General features: G+C 45.5%; 1 protein-coding gene across 1 annotated transcript in view; it reads left to right on the top strand.

Moving 5' to 3' along the window:
* The window catches only part of LOC124017028 (inversin-like), a 53,577-nt gene that overhangs the window by 11,717 nt on the left and 15,177 nt on the right, over positions 1 to 26,683 (top strand). Inside the window, exons 3-10 of the mRNA XM_046332369.1 lie at positions 1,986 to 2,085; positions 2,156 to 2,322; positions 17,572 to 17,745; positions 20,188 to 20,355; positions 20,450 to 20,640; positions 20,757 to 20,856; positions 20,977 to 21,148; positions 21,931 to 22,086. Coding sequence (XP_046188325.1) covers positions 1,986 to 2,085; positions 2,156 to 2,322; positions 17,572 to 17,745; positions 20,188 to 20,355; positions 20,450 to 20,640; positions 20,757 to 20,856; positions 20,977 to 21,148; positions 21,931 to 22,086 — 1,228 coding nt within the window. The remainder of the gene's footprint in view (positions 1 to 1,985; positions 2,086 to 2,155; positions 2,323 to 17,571; positions 17,746 to 20,187; positions 20,356 to 20,449; positions 20,641 to 20,756; positions 20,857 to 20,976; positions 21,149 to 21,930; positions 22,087 to 26,683) is intronic.

Below are 26,683 nucleotides of genomic sequence, written 5' to 3'. Positions count from 1 at the left end.
CCCATTGCTTACCCAGCATGCCTCAGCTCTGTCCTCCATCAAACCAGGCGCCAACACACACACACACACACACACACATATACTTTCATTCCGTGTCTCTGTTTGTATGTCTCAGCGGTTGCTATTCACTCTGTCCCAGCAGAGACCTGGTGTTCCCTGTCTCTCCTGAAGATGTGTGTGTTTTCTGTATGTGTGTTTTTGGAGGAGTGTGTGTGTGTGTGTGTACTCTGTCTAATGCTCCCGCAGTGTCTCTGAGAGGTTGTGCGGGGGTTTCTGTTGCATTGAAATCCTCCAATATAACACTGAATAAAGACTGGGCCTAAATAATGACGGCGTGAGTGAACCTGGTCGATGCATTCCACCGTGTGTTGTCTTCATGCTAATCTACAGGTTGACTCTTCAGTACCACTGATGAATGGCTGAATTAATAACTTCCTCAATTCTGTACAGAACACCATGTTTTTCCTGTCATGCTTTGTTGGAACCCAACTTTTTCAAAAGTGTGTGTGTGTGTGTGTGTGTGTGTGTGTGTGTGTGTGTGTGTGTGTGTGTGTGTGTGTGTGTGTGTGTGTGTGTGTGTGTGTGTGTGTGTGTGTGTGTGTGTGTGTGTGTGTGTGTGTGTGTGTGTGTGTGTGTGTGGGCAGGGGGTGGAGGGGGGTAGTTAGCAGCAGTCACAGAAGGATATTACTCCTGTTAATAGAATGTTTTGTTTGAAGGTGCTGCCAGATGGCATCTGTACGACCACAGCATGTGTTACATATTAGCATTCATTAAGTATTTGTGTTGTGTTCATATGCATTGTGTGAGTCTACTCTGTGTGTGTGTGTGTGTGTGTGTGTGTGTGTGTGTGTGTGTGTGTGTGTGTGTGTGTGTGTGTGTGTGTGTGTGTGTGTGTGTGTGTGTGTGTGTGTGTGTGTGTGTGTGTGTGTGTGTGTTTGATCCTTGGAAATTAGGAAATGATGGGAGTTTGTGGTGGATCCCAGTGAAGCCCCCATAAAAACTCTCTGTCACGGAAAATCACTTCCCACGATATGGCTCACACACACACACACACACACACACACACACACACACACACACACACACACACACACACACACACACACACACACACACACACACACACACACACACACACACACACAGTACCTGCAGATACACATCATATCTCACACACACCCTCCACAGTAAGTAACCTCTATTACCCCCTGTGTCGGAGCAAGGCTACTTGGCAAAGCGTGAGAAAGCACTGTACGTGATGGGTAATTGCCGTGCAGCACGCAGTGTCTGCATTTTACGAGGAGGGTGCAATGACGAGGTGAAGGGGGCATAGTACCCCCCCAACCTCTTCCTCTCACTAGCTTCCCAGGACCAGGGTTGGCAGGATGGAGCAAAAAGGTGCCTGGACAACTTCCTCAATGTTCAGTTTGTAATGTAACAGATCTTTGACTGCATAGCTGCACTGTTACATTTCAAGCCAGCATTAATGATCCCTGCCTTGAATGGGCCTTCTCATGGTTAATGAATTGAGTTGGTTAGGGGCAGTAATAGATTTTGTACTTTGGGCCCCCTGGGCTAACCAACACACACACACACACACACACACACACACACACACACACACACACACACACACACACACACACACACACACACACACACACACACACACACACACACACACACACACACACACACACACACATATACACATACACACACAGGCGTTCTGCAGCATAGACGAGTTATGAAAAGACATGAGCAGAGAACCCCTCACTCCCTGTCGGGGATCCCCCCCCCCAGCTGCTTCCTGTCTGGTTAAGTGAGGGCAGGAAGAGATTTAACTCCCACTGCAGGGGCTCACACACACACACACGCACGCACGCACACCCTACTATCAGCCTGTATAAACACATGCACAGCAAGTGTGTTTACCTGTATGGCCAGGTGTGTGTATGGCTCTGACTGAACTATATGTGTTGTAGGCAGCTGACCCTTCACCTCCAAACACCGCCCCTCTGGGCTCCCAGGTACACGCAGCCGCCGTCAACGGAGACCGGAGTGTACTCCTCAGACTCATCACAGGTACTATACACAAATACACACACACTTTCCCCTGATCCCTGACCTTTAACCCCTGACCCACTGTGTGTAGTGGATCCCTCCCTGCGTGACCGTGAGGACCAGTTTGGGCGTACTCCACTGATGTACTGTGTACTGGCTGACCGTTTGGACTGTGCTGAGACACTGCTGAAGGCGGGAGCCTCTGTTAACAAGACTGACCATAGCCAACGTACTGCCCTGCACCTGGCAGCACAGAAGGTACACTACAACACTGAGTCAACCTGGAACCACTAAAGCAAACACTAGAACAGTAGTGGAACCATCAGAACACTGAGTTAACCTGTAGAACACTAAAGGAAACACTAGAACAGTAGTGGAACCATCAGAACATTGAGTCAACCTGTAGAACACTAAAGGAAACACTAGAATAGTAGTGGAACCATCAGAACACTGAGTTAACCTGTAGAACACTAAAGGAAACACTAGAACAGTAGTGCAACCATCAGAACACTGAGTTAACCTGGAACCACTAAAGGAGACACTAGAACAGTAGTGGAACCATCAGAACATTGAGTTAAACTGTAGAACACTAACGGAAACACTAGAACAGCAGTGGAACCATCAGAACACTGAGTTAACCTGTAGAACATTAAAATAAACACTAGAACAGTAGTGCAACCATCAGAACACTGAGTCAACCTGGAACCACTAAAGGAAACACTAGAACAGTAGTGGAACCATCAGAACATTGAGTCAACCTGGAACCACTAAAGGAAACACTAGAACAGTAGTGGAACCATCAGAACATTGAGTTAACCTGTAGAACACTAAAGGAAACACTAGAACAGTAGTGGAACCATCAGAACATTGAGTCAACCTGGAAACACTAAAGGAAACACTAGAACAGTAGTGGAACCATCAGAACACTGAGTTAACCTGGAACCACTAAAGGAGACACGAGAACAGTAGTGGAACCATCAGAACATTGAGTTAACCGGTAGAACACAAAAGGAAACACTAGAACAGTAGTGGAACCATCAGAACACTGAGTCAACCTGTAGAACACTAAAGGAAACACTAGAACAGTAGTGGAACCATCAGAACATTGAGTTAACCGGTAGAACACAAAAGGAAACACTAGAACAGCAGTGGAACCATCAGAACACTGAGTTAACCTGTAGAACATTAAAATAAACACTAGAACAATAGTGGAACCATCAGAACACTGAGTCAACCTGGAACCACTAAAGGGAACACTAGAACAGTAGTGGAACCATCAGAACATTGAGTTAACCGGTAGAACACAAAAGGAAACACTAGAACAGTAGTGGAACCATCAGAACATTGAGTCAACCTGGAACCACTAAAGGAAACACTAGAACAGTAGTGGAACCATCAGAACATTGAGTGAACCTGGAACCACTAAAGGAAACACTAGAACAGTAGTGGAACCATCAGAACACTGAGTTAACCTGGAACCACTAAAGGAGACACTAGAACAGTAGTGGAACCATCAGAACACTGAGTCAACCTGTAGAACACTAAAGGAAACACTAGAACAGTAGTGGAACCATCAGAACATTGAGTTAACCTGTAGAACACTAAAGGAAACACTAGAACAGTAGTGGAACCATCAGAACACTGAGTCAACCTGTAGAACACTAAAGGAAACACTAGAACAGTAGTGGAACCATCAGAACATTGAGTTAACTGGTAGAACACAAAAGGAAACACTAGAACAGTAGTGGAACCATCAGAACACTGAGTCAACCTGTAGAACACTAAAGGAAACACTAGAACAGTAGTGGAACCATCAGAACACTGAGTTAACCTGGAACCACTAAAGGAGACACGAGAACAGTAGTGGAACCATCAGAACATTGAGTTAACCGGTAGAACACAAAAGGAAACACTAGAACAGTAGTGGAACCATCAGAACACTGAGTCAACCTGTAGAACACTAAATGAAACACTAGAACAGTAGTGGAACCATCAGAACATTGAGTTAACCGGTAGAACACAAAAGGAAACACTAGAACAGCAGTGGAACCATCAGAACACTGAGTTAACCTGTAGAACATTAAAATAAACACTAGAACAGTAGTGGAACCATCAAAACATTGAGTCAACCTGGAACCACTAAAGGAAACACTAGAACAGTAGTGGAACCATCAGAACATTGAGTTAACCTGTAGAACACTAAAGGAAACACTAGAACAGTAGTGGAACCATCAGAACACTGAGTCAACCTGTAGAACACTAAAGGAAACACTAGAACAGTAGTGGAACCATCAGAACACTGAGTCAACCTGTAGAACACTAAAAGAAACACTAGAACAGTAGTGGAACCATCAGAACATTGAGTTAACTGGTAGAACACAAAAGGAAACACTAGAACAGTAGTGGAACCATCAGAACACTGAGTCAACCTGTAGAACACTAAAGGAAACACTAGAACAGTAGTGGAACCATCAGAACACTGAGTTAACCTGGAACCACTAAAGGAGACACGAGAACAGTAGTGGAACCATCAGAACATTGAGTCAACCTGGAACCACTAAAGGAAACACTAGAACAGTAGTGGAACCATCAGAACATTGAGTTAACCTGTAGAACACTAAAGGAAACACTAGAACAGTAGTGGAACCATCAGAACATTGAGTGAACCTGGAACCACTAAAGGAAACACTAGAACAGTAGTGGAACCATCAGAACACTGAGTTAACCTGGAACCACTAAAGGAGACACTAGAACAGTAGTGGAACCATCAGAACATTGAGTTAACCTGTAGAACACTAAAGGAAACACTAGAACATCAGTGGAACCATCAGAACAATGAGTTAACCTGTAGAACACTAAAGGAAACACTAGAACAGCAGTGGAACCATCAGAACATTGAGTTAACCTGTAGAACACTAAAGGAAAAACTAGAACATCAGTGGAACCATCAGAACATTTAGCTAACCTTGAACCACTAAAGGAAACACTAGAACAGTAGTGGAACCATCAGAACACTGAGTTAACCTGGAACCACTAAAGGAACCACTAGAACAATATTGGAACCATCAGAACATTGAGTTAACCTGTAGAACACAAAAGAAAACACTAGAACAGTAGTGGAAACATCAGATCACTGATTTAACCTGTAGAACACTAAAGGAAACACTAGAACAGTAGTGGAACCATCAGAACACTGAGTTAACCTGTAGAACAGTAATTGATCCTTTAGAATCCTGATTCCAGGGTATTCTAGAGCCTCTCTACACTGACTATATAAAACATTAAGAACACCTGCTCTTTCCATGACATAGACTGACCAGGTGAATCCAGGTGAAAGCTATGATCCCTTATTGATGTCACTTGTTAAATCCACTTCTGTCCGTGTAGATGAAGAGGAGGAGACAGGTTAAAGAAGGATTTTTAAGCATTGATACAATTGAGACATAGATAGGGGCAACTCAATTTTAGGAAGGTGTTCGTAATGTTTGGTATACTCAGTGTATATCACATACTGGAAGCTTAGGTGAGAAGGTAGTGCCACCCAGTGGTGACAGACAGACACCCTCAGGGCGGCTGTTAAGAACTAGACAAGGGGATTGGCAACTTTGATGAGGGTGGGGCCCACAAAAAATCTGAGCGAAATGCTGTACTTTGCGAGCTAAACATTATAAACACCCCCGTCTTGACAGTGAAAACTTCAGAGTTCATTCCATGCAATTCTACGCATTTTGCCCTGGGGCAGAGAGAAACATTTTCTCTTTTAAAGCTAATTTCCCCGGTCAGTAATTCCACCATGATATCAGGTTTAGATAGCTGACCACAAGACTAACTTACCATATAAAATGTTTTAGCTGACTTGGCTAATTGAGTGACTATCCGTGACTGATATAAACAAGAGAATAACTGCTGATGCACAACCAAGTTTCAAAATGTCACCGTGTGTATTCTACTATTCTAACTCTCAACATTATGTTGAGACCCCAACTGAGTTTCTAAAACAATATATCTAAATCTAGAAAATGAAATAAAAGACTGGGCTGTATGAGCAGTAATATCTCTATAGAAAGTGTTTATTAACTTTGTGGGGGGGTTGCTGTCAGGGCAGGTGAGGAGCGGTGGCTGGTGGGGTGGAGGAGGGTGCTCACACACACTCTTAACACACACACACACACTCTAATTCTAATGTGTGTGGGGTGATGGGAGGCCTTCTCTCTCTCTGACACCTGATCAATATCTAGCTGAGACAGGGAGAGACTTCTGGGATTACTGATCTAATTGGACTGAGAATAGGGAGGATAGACACACGCATGTACACACACGCGCACACACACACTCACACACACACCCATACACACACAGGCCTATATGGACACACATTTGCATGTGCACACACATATATACATACACACACACACTTTCTCAAAACTCACACATACTCTCACATGCATGCTCAGTCAGCAGATAGATCTGTCAAACGATGAGGCTGGAAGGATTAGATAGGAGAGAGTCTGAGAACCAACAGGAAAGAACAGAGAGGAGAGAGTCTGAGAACCAACAGGAAAGAACAGAGAGGAGAGAGGAGAGAGTCTGAGAACCAACAGGAAAGAACAGAGAGGAGAGAGTCTAAGAACCAACAGGAAAGAACAGAGGAGGAGAGAGTCTGAGAACCAACAGGAAAGAACAGAGAGGAGAGAGTCTAAGAACCAATAGGAAAGAACAGAGAGGAGAGAGTCTAAGAACCAATAGGAAAGAACAGAGAGGAGAGAGGAGAGAGTCTAAGAACCAACAGGAAAGAACAGAGAGGAGAGAGTCTAAGAACCAACAGGAAAGAACAGAGGAGGAGAGAGTCTGAGAACCAACAGGAAAGAACAGAGAGGAGAGAGTCTAAGAACCAATAGGAAAGAAGAGAGAGGAGAGAGGAGAGAGTCTAAGAACCAACAGGAAAGAACAGAGGAGGAGAGAGAAGAGAGTCTGAGAACCAACAGGAAAGAACAGAGAGGAGAGAGTCTAAGAACCAACAGGAAAGAACAGAGGAGGAGAGAGTCTGAGAACCAACAGGAAAGAACAGAGAGTAGAGAGTCTAAGAACCAATAGGAAAGAAGAGAGAGGAGAGAGGAGAGAGTCTAAGAACCAACAGGAAAGAACAGAGGAGGAGAGAGAAGAGAGTCTGAGAACCAATAGGAAAGAACAGAGAGGAGAGAGGAGAGAGTCTAAGAACCAATAGGAAAGAACAGAGGAGGAGAGGAGAGAGTCTAAGAACCAATAGGAAAGAACAGAGAGAGAGGAGAGAGTCTAAGAACCAATAGGAAAGAACAGAGGAAGAGAGAGGAGAGAGTCTGAGAACCAACAGGAAAGAACAGAGAGGAGAGAGTCTAAGAACCAACAGGAAAGAACAGAGAGGAGAGAGTCTAAGAACCAACAGGAAAGAACAGAGGAGGAGAGAGTCTGAGAACCAACAGGAAAGAACAGAGAGGAGAGAGTCTAAGAACCAATAGGAAAGAACAGAGAGGAGAGAGTCTAAGAACCAACAGGAAAGAACAGAGGAGGAGAGAGAAGAGAGTCTGAGAACCAATAGGAAAGAACAGAGAGGAGAGAGGAGAGAGTCTAAGAACCAACAGGAAAGAACAGAGAGGAGAGAGTCTGAGAACCAATAGGAAAGAACAGAGAGGAGAGAGGAGAGAGTCTAAGAACCAACAGGAAAGAACAGAGAGGAGAAAGTCTGAGAACCAATAGGAAAGAACAGAGAGGAGAGAGGAGAGAGTCTAAGAACCAACAGGAAAGAACAGAGAGGAGAGAGTCTAAGAACCAACAGGAAAGAACAGAGAGGAGAGAGTCTAAGAACCAACAGGAAAGAACAGAGGAGGAGAGAGTCTGAGAACCAACAGGAAAGAACAGAGAGGAGAGAGTCTAAGAACCAATAGGAAAGAACAGAGAGGAGAGAGTCTAAGAACCAACAGGAAAGAACAGAGGAGGAGAGAGAAGAGAGTCTGAGAACCAACAGGAAAGAACAGAGAGGAGAGAGGAGAGAGTCTGAGAACCAACAGGAAAGAACAGAGAGGAGAGAGGAGAGAGTCTAAGAACCAATAGGAAAGAACAGAGAGGAGAGAGTCTAAGAACCAACAGGAAAGAACAGAGAGGAGAGAGGAGAGAGTCTAAGAACCAATAGGAAAGAACAGAGAGGAGAGAGTCTAAGAACCAATAGGAAAGAACAGAGAGGAGAGAGGAGAGAGTCTGAGAACCAATAGGAAAGAACAGAGAGGAGAGAGGAGAGAGTCTAAGAACCAATAGGAAAGAACAGAGGAGGAGAGAGGAGAGAGTCTGAGAACCAATAGGAAAGAACAGAGAGGAGAGAGGAGAGAGTCTAAGAACCAACAGGAAAGAACAGAGAGGAGAGAGGAGAGAGTCTAAGAACCAATAGGAAAGAACAGAGAGGAGAGAGGAGAGAGTCTAAGAACCAACAGGAAAGAACAGAGAGGAGAGAGGAGAGAGTCTAAGAACCAATAGGAAAGAACAGAGAGGAGAGAGGAGAGAGTCTAAGAACCAATAGGAAAGAACAGAGAGGAGAGAGGAGAGAGTCTGAGAACCAATAGGAAAGAACAGAGAGGAAGAGGAAGAGTCTAAGAACCAATAGGAAAGAACAGAGAGGAGAGAGTCTAAGAACCAACAGGAAAGAACAGAGAGGAGAGAGGAGAGAGTCTAAGAACCAATAGGAAAGAACAGAGAGGAGAGAGTCTAAGAACCAATAGGAAAGAACAGAGAGGAGAGAGGAGAGAGTCTGAGAACCAATAGGAAAGAACAGAGAGGAGAGAGGAGAGAGTCTAAGAACCAATAGGAAAGAGCAGAGGAGGAGAGAGGAGAGAGTCTGAGAACCAATAGGAAAGAACAGAGAGGAGAGAGGAGAGAGTCTAAGAACCAACAGGAAAGAACAGAGAGGAGAGAGGAGAGAGGAGAGAGTCTAAGAACCAATAGGAAAGAACAGAGAGGAGAGAGGAGAGAGTCTAAGAACCAACAGGAAAGAACAGAGAGGAGAGAGGAGAGAGTCTAAGAACCAATAGGAAAGAACAGAGAGGAGAGAGGAGAGAGTCTAAGAACCAATAGGAAAGAACAGAGAGGAGAGAGGAGAGAGTCTGAGAACCAATAGGAAAGAACAGAGAGGAGAGAGGAGAGAGTCTAAGAACCAATAGGAAAGAACAGAGGAGGAGAGAGGAGAGAGTCTAAGAACCAATAGGAAAGAACAGAGGAGGAGAGAGGAGAGAGTGAGAACCAATAGGAAAGAACAGAGAGGAGAGAGAGAAGTCCAATAGGAAAGAACAGAGAGGAGAGAGGAGAGAGTCTGAGAACCAACAGGAAAGAGAGAGGAGAGAGTCTAAGAACCAATAGGAAAGAACAGAGAGGAGAGAGGAGAGAGTCTAAGAACCAATAGGAAAGAACAGAGAGGAGAGAGGAGAGAGTCTAAGAGAACCAAGTCTAGGAAAGAACAGAGAGAGAGAGGAGAGAGGAGAGAACCAATAGGAAAGAACAGAGAGGAGAGAGGAGAGAGTCTAAGAACCAATAGGAAAGAACAGAGAGGAGGAGAGAGAGAGAGTCTAAGAACCAATAGGAAAGAACAGAGAGGAGGAAAGAGGAGAGAGTCTAAGAACCAATAGGAAAGGAAAGAACAGGAAAGAAGGAGAGAGGAGAGAGTCTAAGAACCAACAGGGAAAGAACAGAGTCTAAGAGAAAGAGAGAGGAGAGAGTCTAAGAACCAATAGGAAAGAACAGAGGAGGAGAGAGGAGAACCAACAGGAAAGGAGAGAGTCTAAGAACCAATAGGAAAGAACAGAGTCTAAGAACCAATAGGAAAGAACAGAGAGGAGAGGAGAGAGTCTGAGAACCAATAGGAAAGAACAGAGGAGGAGAGAGGAGAGAGTCTGAGAACCAATAGGAAAGAACAGAGAGGAGAGAGGAGAGAGTCTGAGAACCAATAGGAAAGAACAGAGAGGAGAGAGGAGAGAGTCTGAGAACCAACAGGAAAGAACAGAGAGGAGAGAGGAGAGAGTCTAAGAACCAATAGGAAAGAACAGAGAGGAGAGAGGAGAGAGTCTAAGAACCAATAGGAAAGAACAGAGAGGAGAGAGGAGAGAGTCTGAGAACCAATAGGAAAGAACAGAGAGGAGAGAGGAGAGAGTCTAAGAACCAACAGGAAAGAACAGAGAGGAGAGAGGAGAGAGTCTAAGAACCAATAGGAAAGAACAGAGGAGGAGAGAGGAGAGAGTCTAAGAACCAACAGGAAAGAACAGAGAGGAGAGAGGAGAGAGTCTAAGAACCAATAGGAAAGAACAGAGGAGGAGAGAGGAGAGAGTCTAAGAACCAATAGGAAAGAACAGAGGAGGAGAGAGGAGAGAGTCTGAGAACCAATAGGAAAGAACAGAGGAGGAGAGAGTCTGAGAACCAACAGGAAAGAACAGAGAGGAGAGAGTCTGAGAACCAATAGGAAAGAACAGAGAGGAGAGAGGAGAGAGTCTAAGAACCAACAGGAAAGAACAGAGAGGAGAGAGGAGAGAGTCTGAGAACCAATAGGAAAGAACAGAGGAGGAGAGAGGAGAGAGTCTGAGAACCAATAGGAAAGAACAGAGGAGGAGAGAGTCTGAGAACCAACAGGAAAGAACAGAGGAGGAGAGAGGCTAAGAACCAATAGGAAAGAACAGAGGAGGAGAGAGTCTGAGAACCAATAGGAAAGAACAGAGGAGGAGAGAGGCTAAGAGGAAAGAACAGAGAGGAGAGAGTCTGAGAACCAACAGGAAAGAAAGAACAGACAGGAAAGAACAGAGAGGAGAGAGTCTAAGAACCAACAGGAAAGAACAGAGGAGGAGAGAGTCTGAGAACCAACAGGAAAGAACAGAGAGGAGAGAGTCTGAGAACCAACAGGAAAGAACAGAGGAGGAGAGAGGAGAGAGGCTAAGAACCAACAGGAAAGAACAGAGGAGGAGAGAGGAGAGAGGCTAAGAACCAATAGGAAAGAACAGAGGAGGAGAGAAGAGAGAGGCTAAGAACCAATAGGAAAGAACAGAGGAGAGAGGAGAGAGGCTAAGAACCAATAGGAAAGAACAGAGGAGGAGAGAGGAGAGAGGCTAAGAACCAATAGGAAAGAACAGAGGAGGAGAGAGGAGAGAGTCTGAGAACCAATAGGAAAGAACAGAGGAGGAGAGAGTCTAAGAACCAATAGGAAAGAACAGAGGAGGAGAGAGTCTAAGAACCAATAGGAAAGAACAGAGGAGGAGAGAGTCTGAGAACCAATAGGAAAGAACAGAGGAGGAGAGTCTAAGAACCAATAGGAAAGAACAGAGGAGGAGAGAGTCTGTGAACTAACAGGAAAGAGGAGAGAGGAGAGAGTCTGAGAACCAACAGGAAAGAACAGAGAGGAGAGAGGAGAGAGTCTGAGAACCAATAGGAAAGAACAGAGAGGAGAGAGAAGAGAGTCTGAGAACCAATAGGAAAGAACCAAGAGGAGAGAAGAACCAACAGGAAAGAACAGAGAGGAGAGAGGAGAGAGTCTGAGAACCAATAGGAAAGAACAGAGGAGGAGAGAGGAGAGAGTCTGAGAACCAACAGGAAAGAACAGAGAGGAGAGAGTCTGAGAACCAATAGGAAAGAACAGAGGAGGAGAGAGGAGAGAGTCTGAGAACCAACAGGAAAGAACAGAGAGGAGAGAGGAGAGAGTCTGAGAACCAACAGGAAAGAACAGAGAGGAGAGAGTCTGAGAACCAATAGGAAAGAACAGAGGAGGAGAGAGGAGAGAGTCTGAGAACCAATAGGAAAGAACAGAGAGGAGAGAGTCTGAGAACCAACAGGAAAGAACAGAGAGGAGAGAGTCTGAGAACCAACAGGAAAGAACAGAGAGGAGAGAAAGAACCAACAGGAAAGAACAGAGAGGAGAGAGTCTGAGAACCAACAGGAAAGAACAGAGGAGGAGAGAGGAGAGAGTCTAAGAACCAACAGGAAAGAACAGAGAGGAGAGAGGAGAGAGTCTGAGAACCAACAGGAAAGAACAGAGAGGAGAGAGTCTGAGAACCAACAGGAAAGAACAGAGAGGAGAGAGTCTAAGAACCAACAGGAAAGAACAGAGAGGAGAGAGTCTGAGAACCAACAGGAAAGAACAGAGGAGGAGAGAGGAGAGAGTCTAAGAACCAACAGGAAAGAACAGAGAGGAGAGAGGAGAGAGTCTGAGAACCAACAGGAAAGAACAGAGAGGAGAGAGGAGAGAGTCTAAGAACCAACAGGAAAGAACAGAGGAGGAGAGAGGAGAGAGTCTGAGAACCAATAGGAAAGAACAGAGGAGGAGAGAGTCTGAGAACCAACAGGAAAGAACAGAGGAGGAGAGAGGCTAAGAACCAATAGGAAAGAACAGAGGAGGAGAGAGGAACCAATAGGAAAGAACAGAGGAGGAGAGAGGCTAAGAACCAACAGGAAAGAACAATAAGAACCAACAGGAAAGAACAGAGGAGAGAGAGAGAGAGAGGCTAAGAACCAATAGGAAAGAACAGAGGAGAGAGGAGAGAGGCTAAGAACCAATAGGAAAGAACAGAGGAGGAGAGAGGAGAGAGTCTGAGAACCAATAGGAAAGAACAGAGAGGAGAGAGGAGAGAGTCTAAGAACCAACAGGAAAGAACAGAGAGGAGAGAGGAGAGAGTCTGAGAACCAATAGGAAAGAACAGAGGAGGAGAGAGTCTGAGAACCAACAGGAAAGAACAGAGGAGGAGAGAGGCTAAGAACCAATAGGAAAGAACAGAGGAGGAGAGAGTCTGAGAACCAATAGGAAAGAACAGAGGAGGAGAGAGGCTAAGAACCAACAGGAAAGAACAGAGGAGGAGAGAGGAGAGAGGCTAAGAACCAACAGGAAAGAACAGAGGAGGAGAGAGGAGAGAGGCTAAGAACCAACAGGAAAGAACAGAGGAGGAGAGAGGAGAGAGGCTAAGAACCAATAGGAAAGAACAGAGGAGGAGAGAAGAGAGAGGCTAAGAACCAATAGGAAAGAACAGAGGAGAGAGGAGAGAGGCTAAGAACCAATAGGAAAGAACAGAGGAGGAGAGAGGAGAGAGGCTAAGAACCAATAGGAAAGAACAGAGGAGGAGAGAGGAGCGAGTCTGAGAACCAATAGGAAAGAACAGAGGAGGAGAGAGTCTAAGAACCAATAGGAAAGAACAGAGGAGGAGAGAGTCTAAGAACCAATAGGAAAGAACAGAGGAGGAGAGAGTCTGAGAACCAATAGGAAAGAACAGAGGAGGAGAGAGTCTAAGAACCAATAGGAAAGAACAGAGGAGGAGAGAGTCTAAGAACCAATAGGAAAGAACAGAGGAGGAGAGAGTCTGTGAACCAACAGGAAAGAGGAGAGAGGAGAGAGTCTGAGAACCAACAGGAAAGAACAGAGAACAGAGAGGAGAGAGTCTCAGAACCAACAGGAAAGAACAGAGAGGAGAGAGGAGAGAGTCTGAGAACCAATAGGAAAGAACAGAGAGGAGAGAGGAGAGAGTCTAAGAACCAATAGGAAAGAACAGAGGAGGAGAGAGGAGAGAGTCTGAGAACCAACAGGAAAGAACAGAGAGGAGAGAGGAGAGAGTCTGAGAACCAACAGGAAAGAACAGAGGAGGAGAGAGGAGAGAGTCTGAGAACCAATAGGAAAGAACAGAGGAGGAGAGAGTCTGAGAACCAACAGGAAAGAACAGAGGAGGAGAGAGGAGAGAGTCTAAGAACCAATAGGAAAGAACAGAGGAGGAGAGAGTCTGAGAACCAATAGGAAAGAACAGAGGAGGAGAGAGGAGAGAGGCTAAGAACCAATAGGAAAGAACAGAGGAGGAGAGAGTCTGAGAACCAATAGGAAAGAACAGAGGAGGAGAGAGGAGAGAGGCTAAGAACCAATAGGAAAGAACAGAGGAGAGAGGAGAGAGGCTAAGAACCAATAGGAAAGAACAGAGGAGGAGAGAGGAGAGAGGCTAAGAACCAATAGGAAAGAACAGAGGAGGAGAGAGGAGAGAGGCTAAGAACCAATAGGAAAGAACAGAGAGGAGAGAGTCTAAGAACCAACAGGAAAGAACAGAGAGGAGAGAGGAGAGAGTCTGAGAACCAATAGGAAAGAACAGAGGAGGAGAGAGGAGAGAGTCTGAGAACCAACAGGAAAGAACAGAGAGGAGAGAGGAGAGAGTCTGAGAACCAATAGGAAAGAACAGAGGAGGAGAGAGTCTGAGAACCAACAGGAAAGAACAGAGGAGGAGAGAGGCTAAGAACCAATAGGAAAGAACAGAGGAGGAGAGAGTCTGAGAACCAATAGGAAAGAACAGAGGAGGAGAGAGGCTAAGAACCAACAGGAAAGAACAGAGAGGAGAGAGGAGAGAGTCTGAGAACCAACAGGAAAGAACAGAGAGGAGAGAGGAGAGAGTCTAAGAACCAACAGGAAAGAACAGAGGAGGAGAGAGGAGAGAGTCTGAGAACCAATAGGAAAGAACAGAGGAGGAGAGAGTCTGAGAACCAACAGGAAAGAACAGAGGAGGAGAGAGGCTAAGAACCAATAGGAAAGAACAGAGGAGGAGAGAGTCTGAGAACCAATAGGAAAGAACAGAGGAGGAGAGAGGAGAGAGGCTAAGAACCAATAGGAAAGAACAGAGGAGAGAGGAGAGAGGCTAAGAACCAACAGGAAAGAACAGAGGAGGAGAGAGGCTAAGAACCAACAGGAAAGAACAGAGGAGGAGAGAGGAGAGAGGCTAAGAACCAATAGGAAAGAACAGAGGAGAGAGGAGAGAGGCTAAGAACCAATAGGAAAGAACAGAGGAGGAGAGAGGAGAGAGTCTGAGAACCAATAGGAAAGAACAGAGAGGAGAGAGGAGAGAGTCTAAGAACCAACAGGAAAGAACAGAGAGGAGAGAGGAGAGAGTCTGAGAACCAATAGGAAAGAACAGAGGAGGAGAGAGTCTGAGAACCAACAGGAAAGAACAGAGGAGGAGAGAGGCTAAGAACCAATAGGAAAGAACAGAGGAGGAGAGAGTCTGAGAACCAATAGGAAAGAACAGAGGAGGAGAGAGGCTAAGAACCAACAGGAAAGAACAGAGGAGGAGAGAGGAGAGAGGCTAAGAACCAACAGGAAAGAACAGAGGAGGAGAGAGGAGAGAGGCTAAGAACCAACAGGAAAGAACAGAGGAGGAGAGAGGAGAGAGGCTAAGAACCAATAGGAAAGAACAGAGGAGAGAGAAGAGAGAGGCTAAGAACCAATAGGAAAGAACAGAGGAGAGAGGAGAGAGGCTAAGAACCAATAGGAAAGAACAGAGGAGGAGAGAGGAGAGAGGCTGAGAACCAATAGGAAAGAACAGAGGAGGAGAGAGGAGAGAGTCTGAGAACCAATAGGAAAGAACAGAGGAGAGAGAGAGTCTGAGAACCAATAGGAAAGAACAGAGGAGGAGAGAGTCTAAGAACCAATAGGAAAGAACAGAGGAGGAGAGAGTCTAAGAACCAATAGGAAAGAACAGAGGAGGAGAGAGTCTGAGAACCAATAGGAAAGAACAGAGGAGGAGAGAGTCTAAGAACCAATAGGAAAGAACAGAGGAGGAGAGAGTCTAAGAACCAATAGGAAAGAACAGAGGAGGAGAGAGTCTGTGAACCAACAGGAAAGAGGAGAGAGGAGAGAGTCTGAGAACCAACAGGAAAGAACAGAGAACAGAGAGGAGAGAGTCTGAGAACCAACAGGAAAGAACAGAGGAGGAGAGAGGAGAGAGTCTCAGAACCAACAGGAAAGAACAGAGAGGAGAGAGGAGAGAGTCTGAGAACCAATAGGAAAGAACAGAGAGGAGAGAGGAGAGAGTCTAAGAACCAATAGGAAAGAACAGAGGAGGAGAGAGGAGAGAGTCTGAGAACCAACAGGAAAGAACAGAGAGGAGAGAGGAGAGAGTCTGAGAACCAACAGGAAAGAACAGAGGAGGAGAGAGGAGAGAGTCTGAGAACCAATAGGAAAGAACAGAGGAGGAGAGAGTCTGAGAACCAACAGGAAAGAACAGAGGAGGAGAGAGGAGAGAGTCTAAGAACCAATAGGAAAGAACAGAGGAGGAGAGAGTCTGAGAACCAATAGGAAAGAACAGAGGAGGAGAGAGGAGAGAGGCTAAGAACCAATAGGAAAGAACAGAGGAGGAGAGAGTCTGAGAACCAATAGGAAAGAACAGAGGAGGAGAGAGGAGAGAGGCTAAGAACCAATAGGAAAGAACAGAGGAGAGAGAGAGAGGCTAAGAACCAATAGGAAAGAACAGAGGAGAGAGAGGAGAGAGGCTAAGAACCAATAGGAAAGAACAGAGGAGGAGAGAGGAGAGAGGCTAAGAACCAATAGGAAAGAACAGAGAGGAGAGAGTCTAAGAACCAACAGGAAAGAACAGAGAGGAGAGAGGAGAGAGTCTGAGAACCAATAGGAAAGAACAGAGGAGGAGAGAGGAGAGAGTCTGAGAACCAACAGGAAAGAACAGAGAGGAGAGAGGAGAGAGTCTGAGAACCAATAGGAAAGAACAGAGGAGGAGAGAGTCTGAGAACCAACAGGAAAGAACAGAGGAGGAGAGAGGCTAAGAACCAATAGGAAAGAACAGAGGAGGAGAGAGTCTGAGAACCAATAGGAAAGAACAGAGGAGGAGAGAGGCTAAGAACCAACAGGAAAGAACAGAGGAGGAGAGAGGCTAAGAACCAACAGGAAAGAACAGAGGAGGAGAGAGGAGAGAGGCTAAGAACCAACAGGAAAGAACAGAGGAGGAGAGAGGAGAGAGGCTAAGAACCAATAGGAAAGAACAGAGGAGGAGAGAAGAGAGAGGCTAAGAACCAATAGGAAAGAACAGAGGAGAGAGGAGAGAGGCTAAGAACCAATAGGAAAGAACAGAGGAGGAGAGAGGAGCGAGTCTGAGAACCAATAGGAAAGAACAGAGGAGGAGAGAGTCTAAGAACCAATAGGAAAGAACAGAGGAGGAGAGAGGAGAGAGTCTGAGAACCAATAGGAAAGAACAGAGGAGGAGAGAGGAGCGAGTCTGAGAACCAATAGGAAAGAACAGAGGAGGAGAGAGTCTAAGAACCAATAGGAAAGAACAGAGGAGGAGAGAGTCTAAGAACCAATAGGAAAGAACAGAGGAGGAGAGAGTCTGTGAACCAACAGGAAAGAGGAGAGAGGAGAGAGGAGAGAGTCTGAGAACCAACAGGAAAGAACAGAGAGGAGAGAGGAGAGAGTCTGAGAACCAACAGGAAAGAACAGAGGAGGAGAGAGGAGAGAGTCTGAGAACCAATAGGAAAGAACAGAGGAGGAGAGAGGAGAGAGTCTGAGAACCAATAGGAAAGAACAGAGAGGAGAGAGGAGAGAGTCTGAGAACCAATAGGAAAGAACAGAGGAGGAGAGAGTCTGAGAACCAACAGGAAAGAACAGAGAGGAGAGAGTCTGAGAACCAATAGGAAAGGACAGAGATGGATGATGATGGAATTGGATAAGACACCATAGAGAGAGTGTGTGTGTGTGTGCTCCAGGGGAACGTGCGGTTTCTGAAGCTGCTCCTGTCGCGTCGTGCTGATTGGCTGCAGAAGGATCTAGAGGAGGTAACACCCCTCCACCTGGCGACCCGTCACCCCTCCCCCAAACCCCTGGCCTTGCTGCTCAAACACATAGGACCTGGAGAGGTGGATACACAGGACAAGAACAAGGTACCACACACACTGTTTACAAAGTTGGGTAATAGTTCTATCAAACATACTTGTTATGGAACTGTCCCGGCTCTTTGATTTGATTGACTGAATTAGAGTTCACGTGGAGTTCTGAGCAATTCAGAGACACACACACATGACAATTGGCTGCTTTGTCCTGACTCATCAAGGCAGACAGTTGTGCCAAATACATTCTACACGCACGCACACACACACAGGCCCCCTCTGTCTGTAGCGATGATGTCTATCTGTCTGTTAGTTCTGTAATAATCCAATATGCATCATCAGCATGTCAGATGACACTGGTTTCAGTATGTCCCAGAATAGATCTCTAACAACAGCCATAGAGGAGGTGATATCTCTGTTATAGCATACTGTCACTGTTACTGTCACTATTACTGTCACTTTTTTTTATCACTGTCACTATTACTGTCACTTTTTTTATCACTGTCACTGTTACTGTCACTGTCACTGTCACTGTCATACTGTCACTGTTACTGTCACTTTTATTATCACTGTCACTGTTACTGTCACTTACAGTCATTGTCACTGTCACTGTTACTGTCACTGTTACAGTCATTATTACTGTCACTGTTACTGTCACAGTCATTATTACTGTCACTGTTACTGTTACTGTCACTTATAGTCATTATTACTGTCACTGTTACAGTCATTATTACTGTCACTGTTATTGTCACTGTTACTGTCACTGTCATTGTTACTGTCACCGTTACAGTCATTATTACTGTCACTGTTATTGTTACTGTCCCTATTACAGTCATTGTTACTGTCACTATTACAGTCATTGTTACTGTCACTATTACAGTCATTGTTACTGTCACTGTTACTATCATTGTCACTGTCACTGTTACTGTTACTGTCACTTACGGTCATTATTACTGTCACTGTCACTGTTACAGTCATTATTACTGTCACTGTTATTGTCATTATTACTGTCACTGTTATTGTCATTATTACTGTCACTGTTATTGTCACTGTTACTGTCACTGTCACTATTACAATCATTGTTACTGTCACTGTTACAGTCATTGTTACTGTTACTGTCACTTACAGTCATTATTACTGTCACTGTTACTGTCACTGTCACTATTACAGTCATTGTTACTGTTACTGTCACTTACAGTCATTATTACTGTCACTGTCACTTTTACTTACAGTCATTATTACTGTCACTGTCACTGTTACAGTCATTAATACTGTCACTGTTACTGTCACTGTCACTGTCACTGTTACAGTCATTAATACTGTCACTGTTACTGTCACTGTCACTACTGTTACTTACAATCATTATTACTGTCACTGTTACTGTCATTGTTACTGTCACTGTTACTGTCATGTTACTGTCACTATTACAGTCATTGTTTACTGTCACTGTTACAGTCATTATTACTGTCACTGTCACTGTTACAGTCATTATTACTGTCACTGTCACTGTTACAGTCATTATTACTGTCACTGTTACTGTCATTATTACTGTCACTGCTACAGTCATTATTACTGTCACTGTCACTGTTACTGTCATTGTTACTGTTACTGTCACTGTTACTGTCATTGTTACTGTTACTGTCACTGTTACAGTCATTGTTACTGTCACTGTCACTATTACTGACATTGTTACTGTCACTGTTACAGTCACTGGTACTGTCACTGTTACTGTCACTTACAGTCATTATTACTGTCACTGTCACTGTTACAGTCATTATTACTGTCACTGTTATTGTCACTGTTACTGTCACTGTTATTTTTAATGTCACTGTCACTTTTACTTACAGTCATTATTACTGTCACTGTCACTGTTACAGTCATTAATACTGTCACTGTCACTACTGTTACTTACAATCATTATTACTGTCATGGTCACTGTTACAGTCATTATTACTGTCACTGTTACTGTCATTGTTACTGTCACTGTTACTGTCATGTTACTGTCACTGTCACTATTACAGTCATTGTTTACTGTCACTGTTACAGTCATTATTACTGTTACTGTTACAGTCATTGTTACTGTCACTTTTGCTGTTACTGTCATGTTAAATCCTCAGGCTTTGTGTGTTTCTGTAGAATATGTTCTAGGGCTTTTTGATTTAGTTCACAGTTATTTCTAGAGAAAATAGCCTGGAGGTTAGGGCCTGGAGGTTAGGGCCTGGAGGTTAGAGCCTGGAGGTTAGAGCCTGGAGGTTAGAGCCTGGAGGTTAGAGCCTGGAGGTTAGAGCGTTGGGCCAGTAACCGAAAGGTTACTTCACCCCAATTGCTCCAAGGGTGAGAGACAATGGTGACCCTGGCTGTGACCCCAGGGGGAGTTTGGATATGCAAGAAACACATTTCCATTACACATTAACAGGTCAAATATAAGCAACCGCAAATTATTATTACAATAGTGTCTGTCACCCACCCCCCCCCTCTCTCTCTCTCCCCCTGCAGCAGACTGCGCTCCACTGGTCAGCGTTCTATAACAGGCCAGAGCACGTCAGACTACTCATCAAACACGACTCCAACATCGGCATCCCAGACAGTGAGGGCAAGATCCCCCTACACTGGGCTGCACACAGCCAGGAGCACACCGCTATACACACCGTCCGCTGCATACTGGTACACACACACACACACTATCCAGTGAGAATGTCATCCTTACACACACCATCCTCTGCTTACTGATGTAAATGAGGTGTGTGTGTGTGCGTAGGAGGCGGCTCCTACCGAGTCTCTGTTGAACTGGCAGGACTATGAGGGGCGCACACCTTTGCACTTTGCGGTTGCCGACGGCAACGAGGCAGTGGTGGAGGTGCTGACATCGTATGAAGGCTGCAGCGTCACGGCGTACGACAACCTGTTCAGAACCCCGCTGCACTGGGCTGCACTGCTGGGTAAGAGACTGTGTTTACAATGTGGATCCTGTCATCAGAATGTGGTTCCATCACTGGTCCAGATACTGTACCGGAGGGGGGGGGGGGGACCCGAGCTGAAACTGGATATGTTGATGTGTGTTTCAGGACATGCCACTTGTTGTTGGAGAGGAACACGTCAGGCACCATCCCCTCAGACAGCCATGGGGCCACACCTCTACACTATGGAGCTCAGAGCAACTACGCTGTACGTAGACACACACACATGCAAACACGCGCACGTTTTCACCTTATATCAGTGACTCATGTGTGTGCGTGTGTGTGCGTACGTGCACGTGTGTGTGTGCGTGTGTGTGTGTGTGTGTAGGAGACGGTGGGTGTGTTTCTGTCCCACCCCTCTGTGAAAGACGAGCCAGATCTGGAGGGCCGCACAGCGTTCATGTGGGCTGCTGGCAAAGGAAGCGATGATGTCATACGCACCATGCTGACACTCACGCCTGACATTGACATCAACATGGCCGACAAGTACGGAGGCACTGGTGAGGAACTCCGGGATGGTGTTTAATACGCAGGGATTGTTTCAGTCAGCAGTAGACCAAGAGCTGCTGTGACTGGTCAGGCTGGTAGAGGACACCTCCCCCATCCCCTACCCCCCTCACCGCCTTCACCACAGTTTCCCAGATCTTAATGTCCTGGTACTGTCACCATCAGAGCTACTCAGAGAGATAAACAGACAGAGATGACACACACACACACTCACACTCACACACTGATGCTAGCCTCTGTCATCCTGCGCGTGTAGGAATGTTGAGGCACTGGAGGTGACGCAGGTGGCAGGACAGCGGCTGTCCGATGTCACAGGGGATTCCCCAGAGTGGCATAGATGTCAGGGGATTCCCCGAAAGCAGTGGAGCGGAGAGACTAGTGGGGAGAGAGACATGTCAACACAACACACACGCGCACACACATACACACACACACACACACATACACACACCATCCCCAAGCTGTAGACATGCTATCCTTTGTCCCCTGCTCTGCCCTGTGGGCTGATTGGAGCACTAATCACCATGGTGATGCCTCTGCTTCCTGCCCTGCAGGGACAATTTATGTGGGCATATGCTAATGAGTTGGTAAAATATGCAAATTATCTGGTGTACTATGCTAATGAGGTTGACTGACATGAAATAACAACACAGTACAGGGTCAAAGTGCAACAAAGGACTTTTCATTTGACAAACTGGTTCTGAAAACTCGAGTACGTGAGGCTGCTGAAGTGTGTGGAGACTGAAAATCTCAACTAAATGTGTGTGTGTTGCAGCGCTGCACGCGGCCTCTCTGTCAGGTCATGTGAGTACAGTGAGGTTGCTGTTGGAGAGAGGAGCCATAGTGGACAGTCTAGACGTGATGAAACACACACCTCTGTTCAGAGCCTGTGAGATGGGACACCGCCACATCATCCTCACACTTATCAAAGGTACACAGCAAAGATGGTGGATAAATGAAGATATTGCTTTACTCAGGTCGTTGACCTTTGGAAAAAAGGAGCGAGTGAGATGTCTCACTTCCTCTTCCATCTCTGGTACGCAGTAAACCAGTGTGTGTGGTGGTGATTATTGTAGACTTTGTATCCTAGTCCTTCAATACATTGTGGTCTGATAGCAGTGAAGAGTTCGTGTTCATACAAGGTTTTCCAAGATGGCATAGCAGTTCAGACGTCTTGTGTCCTCGTCTTGTCGTGTCCCGTATATATATATATTTACAACTTTTTTTCACGTACATTTTATTTTTATTTTCCATCAACTCATCTTCAAAACACTCTCCTGCAACCCGCCTCACCAATTTATATTTATAAAAAAGTATTATTTACCTCAAATCTGTAATCCTCCAAGAAGCTAGCCAGAAACTCCAAGAAGCTAGCCAGAAACTAGCCAGAAGCTAGCCAGAAGCTAGCCCAGAAGCTAATCCAGAAGCTAATCAGAAGCTAGTTCAGAAGCTAGTTAGCTTCTTTACTGGCAAATCGTTAGTATTCAGCTAACCATGGTTTGTGGTCATCAGCTATCCTTTAGCTCGAAAATCTATCGCCAGTTTTGTACGGCGCAGCGCGGCTCGGAACGGAACATACCGGACCAATTTTTCTTTCCATGTCCCTAGATTTCAACTGCTCTCTGGACATTCATACCTGGATCTCACGGCTAGCTAGCTGCTATCCGTGTGACTATCGGCTTTCGTCGATTCCGGTGCAAACATAAATTATTCCGGAGCTAGCCAGCTCCGTCAATCACTCCTGAGTTCCATCAATCACTCCTGGGCTGCAGTCACCTATCCGGACCCGTTTTACTGCCTACGCGGAGCCCCACCGGGCCTTCACAACTGGACTGCCGACGTTATCTACCTGAAGGAGTTATCCGTCTGGCTCCTCCGTCACGACGTTACCTGAACGCCCATCTGCGGCCTACTAACCGTTAGCTGTCTTACCGGCTGCTATCTGAATAGACAATCGGACAATTTATTTATTTTTATTATTATTATGTTTTCTTCTTGGGCCTCTATAACTATATCTATTGTTTTTATTTTTGTTGTTGTTGTGTGATTTGGATTAATCCCCTCTACCACACGGAACCCAACTAATCTACTGACGGAACGCAAGAGGCGGCTAATAACAGACCTCCATTCTATGCTAGCTTGCTACCGATGGCCTGGCTAAATCGCCGTGACCCCCAACCAACCTCTCCACTTACTGGACACTTTTGATCACTCGACTAAGCATGCCTCTCCTTAATGTCAATATGTCTTGTCCATTGCTGTTCTGGTTAGTGTTTATTGGCTTATTTCACTGTAGAGCCTCTAGTCCTGCTCACTATACCTTATCCAACCTATTAGTTCCACCACCCACACATGCAATGACATCTCCTGGTTTCAATGATGTTTCTAGAGACAATATCTCTCTCTTCATCACTCAATACCTAGGTTTACCTCCACTGTATTCACATCCTACCATACCTTTGTCTGTACATTATACCTTGATGCTATTTTATCGCCCCCAGAAACCTCCTTTTACTCTCTGTTCCAGACGTTCTAGACGACCAATTCTTATTGCTTTTCGCCGCACCCTTATTCTACTCCTCCTATGTTCCTCTGGCGATGTAGAGGTGAATCCAGGCCCTGCAGTGCCTAGCTCCACTCCTATTCCCGAGGTGCTCTCTTTTGACGACTTCTGTAACCATAATAGCCTTGGTTTCATGCATGTTAACATTAGAAGCCTCCTCCCTAAGTTTGTTCTATTCACTGCTGTAGCACACTCTGCCAACCCGGATGTTCTAGCTGTGTCTGAATCCTGGCTTAGGAAGACCACCACAAATTCTGACATTTTTATTCCAAACTACAACATTTTCAGACAAGATAGAACTGCCAAATGGGGCGGTGTTGCAATCTACTGCAAAAATAGCCTGCAGAGTTCTGTCCTACTATCCAGGTCTGTACCCAAACAATTTGAACTTCTACTTTTAAAAATCCACCTCTCTAAAAACAAGTCTCTCACCGTTGCCGCCTGCTATAGACCACCCTCTGCCCCCAGCTGTGCTCTGGACACCATATGTGAACTGATTGCCCCCCATCTATCTTCAGAGCTCGTGCTGCTCGGCGACCTAAACTGGAACATGCTTAACACCCCAGCCATCCTACAATCTAAACTTGATGCCCTCAATCTCACACAAATTATCAATGAACCTACCAGGTACCTCCCCAAAGCCTTAAACACGGGCACCCTCATAGATATCATCCTAACCAACTTCCCCTCTCAATACACCTCTGCTGTCTTCAACCAAGATTTTTTTTAAATGCCTTCCTAACCATCTTAAATAAACATGCCCCATTCAAGAAATTTAGAACCAGGAACAGATATAGCCCTTGGTTCTCCCCAGACCTGACTGCCCTTAACCAACACAAAAACATCCTATGGCGTTCTGCATTAGCATCGAACAGCCCCCGTGATATGCAGCTGTTCAGGGAAGCTAGAAACCATTATACACAGGCAGTTAGAAAAGCCAAGGCTAGCTTTTTCAAGCAGAAATTTGCTTCCTGCAACACTAACTCAAAAAAGTTCTGGGACACTGTAAAGTCCATGGAGAATAAGAACACCTCCTCCCAGCTGCCCACTGCACTGAAGATAGGAAAAACTGTCACCACTGATAAATCCACCATAATTGAGAATTTCAAGAAGCATTTTTCTATGGCTGGCCATGCTTTCCACCTGGCTACTCCTACCCCGGTCAACAGCACTGCACCCCCAATAGCAACTCGCCCAAGCCTTCCCCATTTCTTCTTCTCCCAAATCCGTTCAGCTGATGTTCTGAAAGAGCTGCAAAATCTGGACCCCTACAAATCAGCCGGGCTAGACAATCTGGACCCTTTCTTTCTAAAAATTATCTGCCAAAATTGTTGCCACCCCTATTACTAGCCTGTTCAACCTCTCTTTCGTGTCATCTGAGATTCCCAAAGATTGGAAAGCAGCTGCGGTCATCCCCCTCTTCAAAGGGGGGGACACTCTTGACCCAAACTGCTACAGACCTATATCTATCCTACCATGCCTTTCTAAGGTCTTCGAAAGCCAAGTCAACAAACAGATTACCGACCATTTCGAATCTCACCATACCTTCTCTGCTATGCAATCTGGTTTCAGAGCTGGTCATGGGTGCACCTCAGCCACGCTCAAGGTCCTAAACGATATCTTAACCGCCATCGATAAGAAACATTACTGTGCAGCCGTATTCATTGATCTGGCCAAGGCTTTCGACTGTCAATCACCACATCCTCATCGGCAGACTCGACAGCCTTGGTTTCTCAAATGATTGCCTCGCTTGGTTCACCGACTACTTCTCTGATAGAGTTCAGTGTGTCAAATCGGAGGGTCTGCTGTCCGGACTTCTGGCAGTCTCTATGGGGGTGCCACAGGGTTCAATTCTTGGACCGACTCTCTTCTCTGTATACATCAATGAGGTCGCTCTTGCTGCTGGTGAGTCTCTGATCCACCTCTACGCAGACGACACCATTCTGTATACTTCTGGCCCTTCTTTGGACACTGTGTTAACAACCCTCCAGGCAAGCTTCAATGCCATACAACACTCCTTCCGTGGCCTCCAATTGCTCTTAAATACAAGTAAAACTAAATGCATGCTCTTCAACCGATCGCTACCTGCACCTACCCGCCTGTCCAACATCACTACTCTGGACGGCTCTGACTTAGAATACGTGGACAACTACAAATACTTAGGTGTCTGGTTAGACTGTAAACTCTCCTTCCAGACTCATATCAAACATCTCCAATCCAAAGTTAAATCTAGAATTGGCTTCCTATTTTGCAACAAAGCATCCTTCACTCATGCTGCCAAACATACCCTTGTAAAACTGACCATCCTACCAATCCTCAACTTTGGCGATGTCATTTACAAAATAGCCTCCAATACCCTACTCAACAAATTGGATGCAGTCTATCACAGTGCAATCCGTTTTGTCACCAAAGCCCCATATACTACCCACCATTGCGACCTGTACGCTCTCGTTGGCTGGCCCTCGCTTCATACTCGTCGCCAAACCCACTGGCTCCATGTCATCTACAAGACCCTGCTAGGTAAAGTCCCCCCTTAACTCAGCTCGCTGGTCACCATAGCATCTCCTGCCTGTAGCACACGCTCCAGCAGGTATATCTCTCTAGTCACCCCCAAAACCAATTCTTTCTTTGGCCACCTCTCCTTCCAGTTCTCTGCTGCCAATGACTGGAACGAACTACAAAAATCTCTGAAACTGGAAACACTTATCTCCCTCACTAGCTTTAAGCACCAATTGTCAGAGCAGCTCACAGATTACTGCACCTGTACATAGCCCACCTATAATTTAGCCCAAACAACTACCTCTTTCCCAACTGTATTTAATTTATTTATTTATTTTGCTCCTTTGCACCCCATTATTTTTATTTCTACTTTGCACAGTCTTCCATTGCAAAACTACCATTCCAGTGTTTTACTTGCTATATTGTATTTACTTTGCCACCATGGCCTTTTTTGCCTTTACCTCCC

This window comes from Oncorhynchus gorbuscha, unplaced genomic scaffold (genome assembly GCF_021184085.1).
Source record: "Oncorhynchus gorbuscha isolate QuinsamMale2020 ecotype Even-year unplaced genomic scaffold, OgorEven_v1.0 Un_scaffold_141:::fragment_3, whole genome shotgun sequence".
NCBI classification, from domain to species: domain Eukaryota; kingdom Metazoa; phylum Chordata; class Actinopteri; order Salmoniformes; family Salmonidae; genus Oncorhynchus; species Oncorhynchus gorbuscha.
Note: the sequence above shows the minus strand (reverse complement) of the source record. Positions and strands in the feature narration are given on the sequence as shown.